Source organism: Lissotriton helveticus, chromosome 12, assembly GCF_964261635.1.
Source record: "Lissotriton helveticus chromosome 12, aLisHel1.1, whole genome shotgun sequence".
Lineage (NCBI taxonomy): Eukaryota > Metazoa > Chordata > Amphibia > Caudata > Salamandridae > Lissotriton > Lissotriton helveticus.
In genome coordinates, this window is record NC_136073.1 from 81355006 (window position 1) to 81370115 (window position 15110).

The window sequence follows — 15110 nt, forward strand, 5'->3', positions numbered from 1 at the left end:
ATATATAATAGATAGTTATAGTTAGGACCTTGTTTCTATTCAAAAAGTGAGTTTTCTTTTCCCAATAACTTTGGAGCCGGTTGACAAATCTTTGTGAAATGTTCAAAACTAGTGGGGTGGTCCGGTCAGATCCGGTCTTGAAAGTTTCGGGGTGAATCATCAAGTGGGGGCCGTGATATAGGGGGGTACCAAAACGCGTTTTCCCTATAGTATTTTCCTTTGAAAACTTTAGACAAAGCTACAGCCCGAACTGCCAAATGAATTTACACCAAATTCGGCAAAAAGATAGCCCTTGGTTCAGAAAAAGCCCTTTTTGTTCAATGGTGTAAATCCGTTCAGTAGTTCCTGAGAAATTAGAAAAAGAAAACGTTTCAATATCTGGGGCAGCAGTGGGTTCGCGAACCCTCCCGACATGAGTTCACTCTGATTGGCTGCCAACACTTCAAACCAGGAAGAGTTGGCAGCCATCTTGTGACTCGGTAGAACAGAGTCTCAAGAAAACAGTAAAACTAAGGTTACAAAACAAGAAAAGGGCGCATGGTAAAAACACCCTGACTCCCTAGGCCTGCTCATGGGGTATCACCATTACTCCAAGGCCCCAAAAAGATATTTTTTTTAAACAGCAGAATCCTGCCGATAAAATAATAAAAAAATGAAGCGCGGGCTTTGCGCTTTTTATTATTGAGGCCCCGAGTCCTGGGGGTATGTGCAAAAGTAATAGCGGGGGCCCCATCCCTGGAGACCACCACCTCCATGGAGCTTTATTGATGTTTTGCTGGGCGGCCCACAGCCTACACCTCCCCGGAGGTGTTATTTTTATTAATACCTGTGTGGGGGTTTCAAGCCCCCCACACGCCAGGGGACCACCACCTCTACTAAGTATGCCAATGCCCGGAGCCCTGCAGACCACCACCTCCCCAGGGCCGGCTCTGCAGTGTCCTGGGGTGCCCACCCCAGGACACTGCTGTTTGCTATGGCAGGGCGGGAGCTGTGTGGCTCCCGCCCTGCCATAGCAAACTCTGCTTTGTTTGATTGGGAAATCTGCTCTCACTTCAATCAAGCAAAGCACAATTATATTCCACAAGGGGAGCTGCATGTCAGCAGCTCCCCTTGTGGAAAAGCAATTCGGCTCCTGGACGAGGCGGGGAGCCAGCGGGACCGTGGGGACATTGGGCCTCCCCCCACAGTCCCCAACGAAGAGGCCAGGCCCTATGGAATGGGTCCCTGGAGCTAAAAGTGGCCTAGGAGCGTGGCCACGCAGCCCACCTCCCCTTTAAAAAAATGGCAGGCCGGCCCCAGGGGATAGGGTCCCCAGGGCCATAATTGGCCTGAGTAGGGGGGCCACGCGGCCTCCCTCCCAACAAAAAATAAATACATAAAGAGAATAGCCAGGCCCCAGGGGATGGAGTCCCCGGGGCCATAATTGGCATCTGGATGGAGTCAGGCCCTGGAGGATGGGGTCCCCGTCCGGGAACACCACCTCCCGGGGGCACTAAGTATGCCAATACCCGGAGCCCTGCAGACCACCACCTTCCCGGGACTTTGCACACATTGGGAGGGGGGCTGCGCGGCCCCCCTCTTGGAGCCCTTCATGGCCCTGGGGACAACCACCCCCCAGGGCCGGCTCTGCAGTGTCCCGGGGTGCCCACCCCGGGAAACTGCTGTTTGCTATGGCAGGGCGGGAGCCATGTGGCTCCCGCCCTGCCATAGCAAACTCTGCTTTTTTGATTGGGAAATCTGCTCTCACTTCAATCAAGCAAAGCACAATTATATTCCACAAGGGGAGCTGCATGTCAGCAGCTCCCCTTGTGGAAAAGCAATGCGGCTCCCGCAGGAGGCGGGGAGCCAGCGGGACAGTGGGGGCATTGGGGCTCCCCCCACAGCCCCCCCTCCCCTTAAAAAAAATGGCAGGCCGGCCCCAGGGGATAGGGTCCCCGGGGCCATAATTGGCCTAAGTAGGGGGGCCACGCGGCCTCCCTCCCAACAAAAAATAAATAGAGAGGATAGCCCATCCCCAGGGGATGGAGTCCCTGGGGCCATAATTGGCTTCTGGATGGGGGGGCCATGAGGTTCCCTCCTGTATTTTTTTTAAAAGGGTTCAGGCCCTGGGGGATGGGGTCCCCAGGGCCCCAAAAAAGAAAAAGAAGGGGAGCCAAACAGCCCCCCCTTCTAAAAGAAAGCTGACATTGCGCTGGAGCCCCTGCCCCCTCCCAGCAACACTCTGCAAACACACCCCATGGCACCTTTTAAGTTCAGGAATTAATTCCCCTTCCATGCTGAGAGTCCCTTGGGACCAAGTAGTCCACCAGGTACCTCCAGTAAGCTCCTTTTTACACCACTCTGCAAATAAGCCTTCTGGTGCGTAGGGAAAACATCCCTGTAGACTTTGTTCGCTGTTGGCATTATATCTGGTAACATCACTGTGTACAAGCATGTCCCTAAGGTTCCTGCCTCGTCTGTAGGTAATACTGGGTCTTTCTTGGATTGCCCACCTATGGTGTTATCGCATTTGAGTATGTCCCAATTTTTGACTAAAATGTGACTGATGCTGTTGACGTCAGAGTGGTATGAGAGAATAATTCAGTTACCCTCTCCTTCTGCCTCCCCTTCAGAAGGGACTTTTTCTGCTAGTGTCTGTGTTCTGTTGCCACCTCCTACTTTCTCCTTGGCTTTTTTCAGGACCCAGTTGGGATAGCCCCTTTCTCTGAATCTTTCGAGCATGATTTCACTGTCTAGTGCGAAGGCTTCCTTGGTGTTGCAGTTTCTCTTAGCCCTCAGCAGCTCCCTATAGAGAATGCTCCAATTGAGCGTATCTGAATGGCTGCTGAGGGCATGTAGTATGCTGTTGCCTATAGATTGATATTCTGTCATGCAATCATACATGCCTTAATTCTAGCTGACTACATCGGCTTGATTTAGCCCACAATATTTGTTTACATGCTTGATAAATGTAAAGGTGGGGCGAATATATCTATTTGTGGTTGGATCATCCAGGTTAGTTAGAGAAAAAAGAAAAGTGCTTATAATGGAAGAAATACATTCAGGGCAATTTAACTAGTATGGGGAACAAATTCACTTATAACATCTTGGCTGTATGGTTTTCCTATGCTCATTCAACTAACTTTATTTGCATTTCCTGCAATTTGTTTTCTTCTCACTCTCTTGCTTCACCTGCAAAGAAGTTTCCTCTATCAGTTTTGGTTTTATTACACCTGAACTTATCAGAAGTCAATATTCAGATTTGCTTTTCCTCTGGTGTTTGCATTACCTTGCTCTACACTCATTGTGAGAGTTAGAGGAGAGAGGGAGAGAGAGAGAGAGAGAGAGAGAGAGAGAAAGAGAGAGAGAGAAGACCATATGCAATCCTAAACTCTGGGAGACGAACATTCAGCCCCTATTGTGTTTCTCCTCTGCTCCCTACCCCTCGTAGATTTGAGTTCATGCGAGTCCCAGGTCCTGTTCATCTAAACCAAAGAAATATGTAATGTAAAGATCAGGAATATCCAAGTAAATACTATAAAACATAGGAAGATATTACCCCTTGCCTCTGATTTGAAGGATTGTATTTCAGCCTTTCTGTGTATTTCATATGAGAGATCTCAGTCTATTGGAGACATTGTAACACACATTCACTTTTCAAATAAGATAGATGAGGATTGGTTGCATGATAGAACTCAAATTTACATCTGAAACAGACACGTGCCTTGTTAGAGTCAATACATTTAGGAAGGTTCAAATTGCTGTTGATGCAAAATCGTTTGCGATTATACATTTTATTAATTGCTTTACTGAATGTGATGTCTGTGCTATGATCTTGGCCCAATGAAAGTTCAGAATCTTAAACACATGTGTGCAATAAGAAATGTGGATGCTAGTTAACCGATTGTCATCTATTTTGCTGAATGATTGGAGAGTAGAATCAAGTCACTGAATGTGGTGCAGCTTTATAAAGATGCTGTAAATACAAAAAGAGGTAACAGACAGTTAAGTCTACAAACGTCTTCTATACATGATCATACCAAAAGAACTCAACACAGAAATAGGTCTTCATGTGTTTTTCTGAACTCATGAAGAAAATAAGTAACCCCTACGTTTTGTTGATTATCTTTAAGATAGTGGTTGGTATTGATCAATCATTTTGAAATGAAGGAATGCCCCATCAACGTAATAAAAAATGCCTATTGAGGTTTACTTTGTTTTAAACTGCTTTAGGGACTTTGCTTTATATGTATAAGCTTATGATTAAACTTTAGGATGTAATCCTGTTTGGGAGTTCTATTATAGAGCTGTGCAGCATTACAAGTTAAAGGGGTTATATCAATTTTTTAGACAATATGGCTGCTGTACTGTACTTTGGAAGAGTCGACTGAAATGGCTCAGACAATATTTAACTGTTTGCAATTTTGCACTATTAGCAGTTTGTCATTGTTCTTTGCAACTGACTTATGATAATGGATTCCAAAAACATACATCAATTTGTACCTAAGCTGGATTTCCTCCCCTGCCTTAATTAATATTTCTGCTCCACCTTTAATTGATTTTACCACTTGCAACACCTTTGAAGTTATTGTTGTCAATGTTTCTCGTTGTGTGTAAGGTATCTAGTTTAAGTATAAGTTTAGGATACAGTACACCTTTGAGACTGTGTGCATTTGAAGTAATCTTGTGTTAAAATGTGTCTTTTTCTACTTTTGGAAAGGTCAGTCCTCTTTCATCAAGTCCACTACTAAGTGACCGAAACCAATTCCCTTCGTTTTTCCGCACCATCCCCAGTGATGACTTCCAGTCCAGAGGACTCGCCCAATTAGTAACACATTTTGGATGGACTTGGGTGGGCATTGTAGCCGCAGAAGACAGCTATGGACAGCTGGGGAGTCAAATAGTGCAACAAGCTATAACCAAGAATGGGGCTTGTGTGGCCTTCTCTGAGAGCATTCTTTTAAGCAGAGTGGACAAAAATGCTTTTCATATTGCCCAAGTTATCAAAAACTCAGCTGCCACTGCCATTGTGATCTTTTCCTCTATTGCGTTCTTGATTCCTCTCTTTGATGAGCTGGTGAGGCAAAATGTAACTGGGAAGACCTGGATTGCCAGCGAAGCCTGGTCAACAGATTTCCTCTTCCCATTTGAGAAATACTCAGAAATCCTAGCCAGCACCATAGGATTTGCAATATACAGTGGAGAGATGGTGGGCTTTCAAGAGTACTTCATGAGAATCCATCCTTCTAAAATTCCAGAGGACATTTTTGTTAGAAGGTTCTGGGAAGAAACCTTTGGCTGTCAGTGGTCAGATGACAACACATTTGTGATGAAGGACAATACAACCAAGAAATGTACTGGGGATGAGAAACTAGAAAGCCTTCCAATCAGCGGCACCATGAACTTTAGAATCACCTACAATATCTACAAAGCAGTTTATGCCACAGCACTGGCTTTACAAGATCTGACAATGTGCATAAAGGGTGAAGGGCCTTTCATTGAAGGGACCTGTGCAAATATCTCAGAATTCCACCCATGGCAGGTATGTTTTCACTTAAAGCATATTTCAAGGAAATCTCATTTCTATGTGAGGAAGAGAAGAGGGAATAGCACAGATAGTTCCACCACCAATATGTACCCTTTTATTAGTTACAAATAAGGGAGCACAGTTCTTTATGAGTTTGCTGACCATGGCCCCAATGAGTGACCATACATTATGATAAAAAAGCAACAGGTAATACCTCCACCATGACATTGGAACACCAGGATAACATCTTTAATTATCATACCTTTAAATTCAGATGGTGGGTTTGCATTCATAGCGCTCTGAAGAAAGCTGTTGTAATCATCACTTTAGCTAACTGCAACTGCACATTTTGGCATTTTAACCTGACTACCATTGGGGCCCGGGAAAGCTACCCACTGCACTGTTTGATAATAAGCTGATTTGATGCTACTAAGCTCCTTGGCAGGTGCTGATTCAGAAGCTCAGCCACTGGAAATGATGGCCCGTCGTATTTACTTATATGATTGCCCTTGCCATTGCATGCTGTTGTATGCATTAACATTATGAGGTAATTTCATCCAGTCCTGGAAAGACTTGTAGCAATAAAATATCTAGTCACTATAACATATCACTGTAAACCACTGGTTAGCACCCTCTCCATTACACTACTATGGAATTAGTACAGGGTAACTCTGGCATTATCAGTTCATTGCTCCTTACAGCCCTATACCCATTAACTGTGAAGAGCACATGTGACTTGTCTATTCTTTGATCAGGCAACCAGAAACACCATGGACTTTAATAGTATGTGTATCTAATGCATTCAATTGGCTTTGCTTGATTCAGATGACATAGCCATCCCTCCTGCAACTCTGAAATGAGTGGATTTTCTTCTGAGCTGGGTTAAAAACTCTATTTTCCTCAGCTTTACAAATAACTCGAATGCTGATAGTCAGCCACAAATCCTTTAAATTGCCCCAATATCTGGACAAATGTTCAATATAAAAGCTAGACGTAGTATGTCAGAATACTGTGGATATAAATATTACACTACAAAAATGTGGTGGCCGAAAAATCCACTAGTAAAATAATAAAAATGTACGTGTATACAGAAAAGTATAGATTACTATGATTAACTTTACATCTGTGTACCCTAAAGATGTATATATCATTAAGGCACATGTCTGGGGCAGGTATTTAACTATAAGCAGTAAGGGGTATCCTGGGCTGTCAAGCGGAGTCCCTTTTAATGTTTTTATAGGCTCGTTTATTTTAGGGTGCTCAATTGCACATGATTAGTCCAAGTAAAAACTCTGCTGCATGGTAAATCTCAAGCCATGCTTGCCATCTTACACGGGAATGCCACAATATTCAAAATTCCTACAGAGGATATTTGAGGAGATCAGCATAATTCTGGGAAAACCACCTGTGATAGATGTTGAATAATTATATATGTTAGAGCATATTTGCATATGTATAATTCTAAGTAATGTTTATCTGAATACTGATTCCTGTTTGCTGTGAGACCTAAACAAATATTTAAAACAATTCATGACATTTGTTGTCCAAGCTTTTGACATAAATACTTTGATCATGCCTATGTCTTTGTGGACTGCGAGAAACATTGGATTATGTGGTGAACTATCAAATACTCCCATACTACTATTGGTACTAGCATCAAAGCTGGCACCATCCAGATCTTCGGTGTTACCAATGAGATTGGAGCTGAAATGAGAAGTGCTATTGCTAACATGTTTTATACTTTAATATGTGCTGCGTTAGGATCTTCAAACACAGGCAGAATAAATTGCCTGAAAACTTTAGACAGTTGCCTGTTGAAATTGTTTACCTGTATTGCTTTATAAACATTGGGGCATATTACCAAGGGCATTATCGCCGCATTAGCGGGACTTTTACCCGCTAATGCGGCGATAATTTTATCGCCCTATTAACAAGCTGTCGCTAACACCAGTTAGCGACAGCTTGTAGGCGATAGCGGGCATTTAGGGGCCCACTTTGCATGTCAGTGATAATTATCGCTAATGACATGCAAAGTGGGCGTGCCAAGATGTTAGCGACTGAAAACAGTCGCTTACATCTCTAACTCCTATTAACAACTTTTGGAAATATTCGCGCTAAGCGCGAATATCTCCAAAAGCTAATGCCTGCTAAAAGCAGTTCTTAGCCATGTTATCCAATGGAAGGTGGATAACATGGCTAAGAGCATTGTCACGATAATGCATGAATATCGCTGATTTTTCAGCGATATTCATGCATTTCGCAGGATTTTTACCGCTTTTGAGATAAACCTTGATAATATCAAGGTATCTCAGCGGTAAAAATCCTCGGTGCTCGGCGATATTTTTTTCCCGCTAACCAAGCAATAGCGATAATTATCGTTATTGCTTCGTAATATGCCCCCTTATTATTTGGAAGAAACTAGCTGACTGTATGTGTGTAAGGGTATCTTACCTTAGGCACCCTTTAAAAGGAGGAAGAATATATGAGCAAACATATTCCTATTAAGAGAGAGTGTGTTCTCGAAAAAACTGTAGATCTTTATATCCATTCCAAGTTCCAAGCTCTGACTAATTTTGTGAATACATACTGGGATATATTTTCATTGCATAGAGCTTTGTCATCTGTTCTTTTAAATTTTCATCCTTTCTCTTGTAATATGTATGTAATCGGTACAATTATAATTCATATTTAAACAGCAGCCCTAGTATATCAAGCTGTTGTTTTCTACATTCTGGCCTTGGAATATTATTCTGTGGAAAAACGAGCCACTACACTGTAAAAGGACAGCTAAATAAATAATGGGAATGGAAGACTTAATCCAAGTTACAGCGGGTGGCAGACCAGGAAACCGATGAAGAGATCCTGTGTTTTGAAATATTGACAGTTAATTAAATAATGTATTTATTTATTGAAGATGTTGCTTTTCATGCAATAGACGGAAGGAAAGTAAAAACCCTTCATAGAGATTCTGATGTATAAACAAAAACAGGACATTCACTTAGTATAAGAATGAGATAAGATACACATAAATATCAAAAGGTTCAAAATATTTATAACCTGAAGTAGAGCAGTGAAAGGTATGATAGGCATTGGTTCATCTGTCCATGGTTAAATGACAACGATTTTTCAAACAATTTTATTGTGTACAATTTACATTAGGACCATTTTATGGTATGATCCATTCGCCAAGTCCATTTCACAAACATGGAAGATTTGTTCGCCCATTTCAGTTGCAAAGAGAAGCCATTAATTAGGTATTCCTTGAATTATAGTTAGCTACCACATATTTTAAAAATTGAGTTTGTCCTCTTAATGGGCGGGTCTGAATTCTGCAGTTTTAGTATCCATCTAGTGAAGGATTTGTTAAAGGTTTTTTTTCCTCTCTTCAGACAATGAATTCCAACAGAAGGATCTTTGCACTATAATACAACAAGTTTTTTAGAAAAGAGTTCAGTGTCTTAGAGTGGAAAGATGTATTAATAATGCAAGTAAATTTCAAGATGGTTGCCTGTCAGAATATCTAGGACAACAATATAGTGTGGCCAAATGATTGGGGACAAGAGTATCGAGAAGATGAGTACCAATAGATAAGTATATGTTTTTTATTCTTAGCTCCACTTTTAAGTTTCTTGACGATACATATTTGTCACCAAGGTACATATATCTGTAGTGAACCTAGTAAAACTGTGTTACCCATGGAAATGTACCTTCACAATTTTCATGTCCTCAATATTGTTAGATTCTTACTAAGAAATTTTGACCACATAATATTTTATTTCAATATTTTAGTCAGTCACTTTTCAAGATACTTCTTGCTTCACCTGTGAGCCAGTTCAAAGAGATATAGACATGTGTGAAACTTCCTGGTGCTTTAAACGAGCCCCAGAGCTACATGAAGAGCAGCTTTCAGTGTAGAGAGGTGAAGCCTTTGTATAACTGTTAACAAGGAGTTATACGTTTCTAATCTAAGGAATTCTAGGGATTAGACAATGTGGTAGCATTTGGCTGGCAGGAGGGTTTTGATTCTGTGAAGAATTCTTATTTGTAAATAGGCACCTTGAAATGGGGTTTATGTGGGTTTAAACCCTGCCATACCTGTTTAAGTGGATGTCCCAGAATTTTACTCAATTGATTATGTAGAACTAAAAGTCGAGTATATTGAGGGCATTTAGCCAGCATTGCCCTGGTATTGAGCAGTTAGGTGTTAAAATCCATAGCAGTTCAATTTTTGCAGATGCACCTTTGTCTCATCTAAATTGCAATGATAGGAGACTTTGGAGTATTAGCAAAGTGATGCATGGTTCCATACCATAGAGGTTAAAGAACATTAGGATATGCATTTTGGGGATACATGAACCTGGAGCAGTTATTTAGGACTTTTATTGATTCAGAGATGTTGTACAGATATGAAAAGCATGATTTTAATACCAATTCACTGAGACTCATTCTTTCATCAAGAATCTTAAGGCAAGAGGGATGGCTAATGATGTTGAGTGTCACAGAGAGATTAAGGAGGGTAATGAGGCAGAAGTCACTTTGTCCAGGAGTACATTATTTACAGTTTGAAGTATTGCGATCTCAGGGCCTCCACCCATCCTGAAACCTGACTGGACAGCATCAAGAAGACATTTATGGGCAATTAACAAAATTAGTTGGATTTTGACACAGTTTTTCAGGACCTTGGCCAGGAAGAGAAGAATTGCTACTGGTTGATAATTGTCCACTGTTTGAGATCAAACCCTGACTCTTTGAGGAGGGTGATGGCTTGACCAGCTGAAAGGCAATTTGGGATGATGACTTGTGATAGTGATGTATAAATTCAATTTATCCAGAATGGGGTCAAGGTGACGCTAATCTCATTACATTTTCAGGAAAGAACAGGGACTGTTTGGAAGGTAGAAGGTTTCAGTGTTCTTGTTGTTAGGCACAGCTCAGGTTGTTTGATTTCTCTGAATTCATACCTAGTGGATATGAATTTCTGGATCAATTCCATAGTACCAAGATATGTTAGTGTCAGTGCAAAAAGAACCTTTGGTGATTTCCTGAACCTCCTGAGATTTTAATTCGGTCTGATGCAGAGGGGATGTGCCAAGATTAGCTTAATGAACGAGAAAGCAAATCTTAAAATGGATACTGGCAGATACGGGGAGCCAGCAGAAGTAATATTGTATGGTGGTAACATGGTTGAACTTATTTGCAAAATGAATCAATGTAACAGTGGATTGTAGTACAACTTTAAGCAGAGTAAGTGATGCTTGGTAAAGCCTTACAAGTAGTGTGGATCCAAAGTCAATTCTTAAAATGGTCTGAGAATGGACAGCAGTTTTCTGATGTTCTGGGGAGATGTGGTGAATTTTCTCCAGAGAGTATTGATGAACGTCTGCAGCTCTTGCCACCTTAATTATAAGAAGAGTATGTCTGTGGGATAGATAATGAGTTAAGCTAAGTATCTGGCAGATGGGGGTTGGGCTGTTGTGAAACCCGGAAATGTTTGCAAACCTAGAGCCTTAATTATCTCTTGGTGAACACTACTAGATTGCACCAGAGGTGTCTGTGTCTTCAGTGTCATGGCGGCTAGTCTGAACACTCTCACCCTTCCCTTGCTTATATGCACATGCGAGTTACTGAATAACATATCACCTGCATACATATGCTGCTTTGTTATGCAGTGGGTAGCAACGAGGTGTGTAGAATCTGTGCTTGCTGCGTCACCTTCCCTGTGCTCCCAAACAGTGGGCTCTAAGACTGCCATCAACATATAAAAGCAATATTTTTGTATCCCAGTGCTTTGAGTTTCATATGTCTGCCTTCCTTAATTATGCCATGAGGAAGATTTCATTTAGGGAACTTTATAAAGCTATGCTGTTCTTAAACATTCCTATTTCTTAATATAAAATAGCATCATAGAAATAGAAGAAGGGTGGTTCAAAAGTGCACTGTTAATGGAGCAAGACTTGCAGAGGAATTCTTCAAACCCACTTCCAACCTGCTTTATTCCCAGCTCCTTTACTACATCAAGAAGTTGAGGTTAAGAAGCGAAGACACAGAAGCATTCTTTGATGAACATGGCAACCCACCAGCACTGTACGACATTGTAAACTGGCAGCAGGATCCCAAAGGGAACATCATGCACATGAAAGTGGGCACCTATGACTCCAGTGCACCGAACACTTTTGCGATCAACACCAGCGCTGTTCAATGGACAACAACGAACAGACAGGTAGGCAAATTACATCTGCTTACTTTATCTTTTCAGCCATATTTGGGGATTAAGGCCCAGCAGCGCAGTGCAGCAGCTGCAAATGATGTGCTGCACTGCATGTGAAGGAGAGTAAAAGAGAGTGCCATATTTACAGAAATATGCCAATCTCCTCCCCTCTCCTTAAAGCTGATGCAGAAATAAGCAGCTGTGCTCCAAGGACACACCTTTACACCATAGTGCAAGGGGGTCTCCATGAGTCTAGCATAGGATTTGTACATTTTGCATGCAAAGTCGGAAAAGGAAGGAGGAATAGTAGCATTTCTCTATCATAGAGCCTAATGAAATGGGTTTAGTTTAGGCTCAGATCTCTGTATTGGGGGTAAGTGTTTGACAATTTTCAGCATTCTATCAATCATCTTTCAGTGTTGGCCTAGGAGTAGTAGTTCACTAATCATGTGGCCAAAGTAGTGTTTGCCATCTGACTGTGCCCTCTAAAGAAATAGATTCAGGGCTACACTTGCCCTGGTAATTGAGAAAACATACAAACTGTAACACGAACAAGTGATATACCTCATAACCTGCACATGCAATCTTAAATATGTAGGCATGTCTACGAGAAAAATAAGCACCAGGATATGTGAGCACAGGAGCACTATCAGGTGCACACGCAACGCTACAAAAATGGTGGAACATAACATATTCACTGGACACTCTGTTATAGATCTCAAGTGGGTCACCCTAGAACAAGTCAATGAAGGAACAAGAAAGCTAAGAAAATCCTCTGTTTTATACCGTAATAGACAAACACCCCATGTATACCTAGTAAAATGTCTTGAGAAAGTAGCAAGAAACCACTTTCCATTTGTGTCTTTTTCACCTCTGTATTTGTTAGCACTCACTGCGCCAACCTCACAATGAGGTTTCCCTTTTTTCAGAATTTTTTAGCATGTTTTTAGGCACCCAGTCTGTATTTCAGCAATTTCCTTTCCGCGGGTTCCCTATATATACAGTACCCAACACTCACCTGACAGCATCAACATCAATGTCACCTGTGGAAATAGGCGGTACCCTTTGCGATACATTTGTTCTCATTATGCAAAGTTAAAATAAGCAGAACTTCTTCAGATGAATACCAAATACTCACATTCTTTACGCCTACCTCATCTTTTTTGTAGCTTGGCTATATTTTGTAGACAGATCTCCGTCTTGCTGCAATGACAATATTCATCACTGCTTCAGTCAATCTTATTCGTTATGGTTAAACATGGCTCTATTTTCTCCTTTCAGATCCCTATCTCTGTGTGCTCTCCCAGCTGTCCAAAAGGATTCCGAAAAGCCATCAGACCAGGAAAATCAGTGTGTTGCTTTCAATGCTTTCCATGCAGATTAGGCGAGATATCAAACATAACAGGTAGGCTGCCCAGCACAAGAATGACCTCCTGTTAAAATCTTATATTTGTTAAGGAAAGAGCTCTTATGTATTTCTCCATGTTTCCTTTTCTAGATTCCATTGAATGCTTTAAATGCCCCTGGGATCAGTGGTCCAATGACGATAGAGATCAATGCATTCCAAAAAACACAGACTTTCTTTCCTATGAGGAAATCTTTGGAGCTATTTTGGCAGCAAGCAGCATTTTCTCTTCGGTGATTCCTATTATCATTATAGCACTCTTTTTTCACTACAGGAACACGCCCATCGTGAAAGCAAACAACACTAGCCTCAGCTACCTCTTACTCATGTCCCTCACCTTGTGCTTTCTCTGCCCTCTGACTTTTATTGGTTGCCCCACAGAAATGAAATGCCTCTTAAGGCAGGCGGCATTTGGCACTACCTTTGCACTTTGTGTCTCTTGCATCTTGGCCAAAACCGTCATTGTGGTCATAGCCTTTAAAGCCACCAAACCAAACAGCAACTTAAGAAGATGGGTTGGACCTCAACTGTCATGTACGATCATAATTGCTGGTACACTAATTCAAGTAGTTCTCTGTGCCCTTTGGTTGGTTTTGGCACCCCCTTTCTCAGAATATAACATTCACATTCATCCTGGGCTGATAATAGTTGAGTGCAATGAAGGATCTCTGATTGCTTTCTGGTGCATGCTGGGATATCTTGGTTTTCTGGCCACCATCAGTTTCATTGTGGCCTTCTTGGCTAGGAAGCTGCCTGACAGCTTCAACGAAGCCAGATTCATCACCTTCAGCATGCTCGCTTTCCTCAGTGTATGGCTTTCATTTATTCCAGCCTATCTCAGCACTCGGGGCAAGTACATGGTGGCCATGGAGATTTTTGCTATCTTATCATCGAGCTCATCCTTGTTTTCCTGTTTATTCTTCCCCAAATGCTATATCATATTGTTTAGATCAGAGATCAACACAAAGGAATATCTGATGGGGCGGGATACAGGCCAGAGCAAGAAGGTGATAAGGGTGTAAAGCATTTAGCTTCAATACTGACAATTACTTCTCCCCGATGAAGGAATTGGTTTTAAACATGATTGATCCAGGAAGAGTGACATGCACAAGTAACACAACCATGGTATGGGAAGGTTGGGTGGACGATAAAGGAGCTAAGCAAAAACACTGTTCCTCATCTATGTTTCAGACAAGGCCCCCTCTGTAGCCATGGCACCTTTTGGCTCTTGATTTCACAATATCTTGTGAATGTGATTAGCCCAAACCCACTTGAACAGAACCAGCATTTAAAATAAAGCCTCCTTCAATGAGGTCTAAATTAATTACCTGCCACATGGTTACCCTCCCCAGTGCTTGGCTCCTATTTCTGATTTGTTTTGTAGAATAATATATGTCATTTTTCAGCTGAGACCATATAGGAAACTCTAAGAGTATTTAATGAGTAAGAGGCAGGTGATATCACATTTCTTATCCCCTAACATACTACATTCACAACTTCTTATTCGTTGTAATATATCATTGTTAATATATCATATTTGGAGGTTTATTGATGTCATGCCTAGTCAGTTAAACACTGTATATGTTTATAAAGTGTACCACAAAATTACATGTTGGCACCTATTGTTTTTGAAGAATTTGCAAGGGCAGAATATGAAGCAGTGACATAACATAGTTCCCAGACATCTTTCACCCTATTCATTTCGAGATTTGTAACCTGTGTTTTAACCATTTGGCCTAATCATGGACAAGTTCAAAGTTGTCCAATGTTGTCATTAATATTCCTTTGTGCTCAGACTGTTGGGAGGGGAGTTGACACATGTTACAATTTTGGGACCACTCTGAAATTGGACCGTCGATATCATCCAGCTGATATTTCTTTAGTTGTCAGGGTGCGTCACAGTGGGCTGTCTCCTGAAGTGCACAAACATGAATGTATGATGGTAAGATGCATTCAGATGCAACACATGTTTACCGCACATACGTTATCAC

At 41.6% G+C, this 15110-nt stretch overlaps 1 protein-coding gene across 1 annotated transcript in view; it reads left to right on the forward strand.

Annotated features, from left to right (window-relative positions):
- The window catches only part of LOC144797869 (extracellular calcium-sensing receptor-like), a 197674-nt gene extending 183533 nt beyond the window's left edge, over positions 1-14141 (forward strand). The window contains exons 3-6 of the mRNA XM_078668671.1: positions 4700-5521; positions 11406-11726; positions 12996-13119; positions 13213-14141. Coding sequence (XP_078524797.1) covers positions 4700-5521; positions 11406-11726; positions 12996-13119; positions 13213-14141 — 2196 coding nt within the window. The remainder of the gene's footprint in view (positions 1-4699; positions 5522-11405; positions 11727-12995; positions 13120-13212) is intronic.
- The last annotated feature ends 969 nt before the right edge of the window (positions 14142-15110 follow it).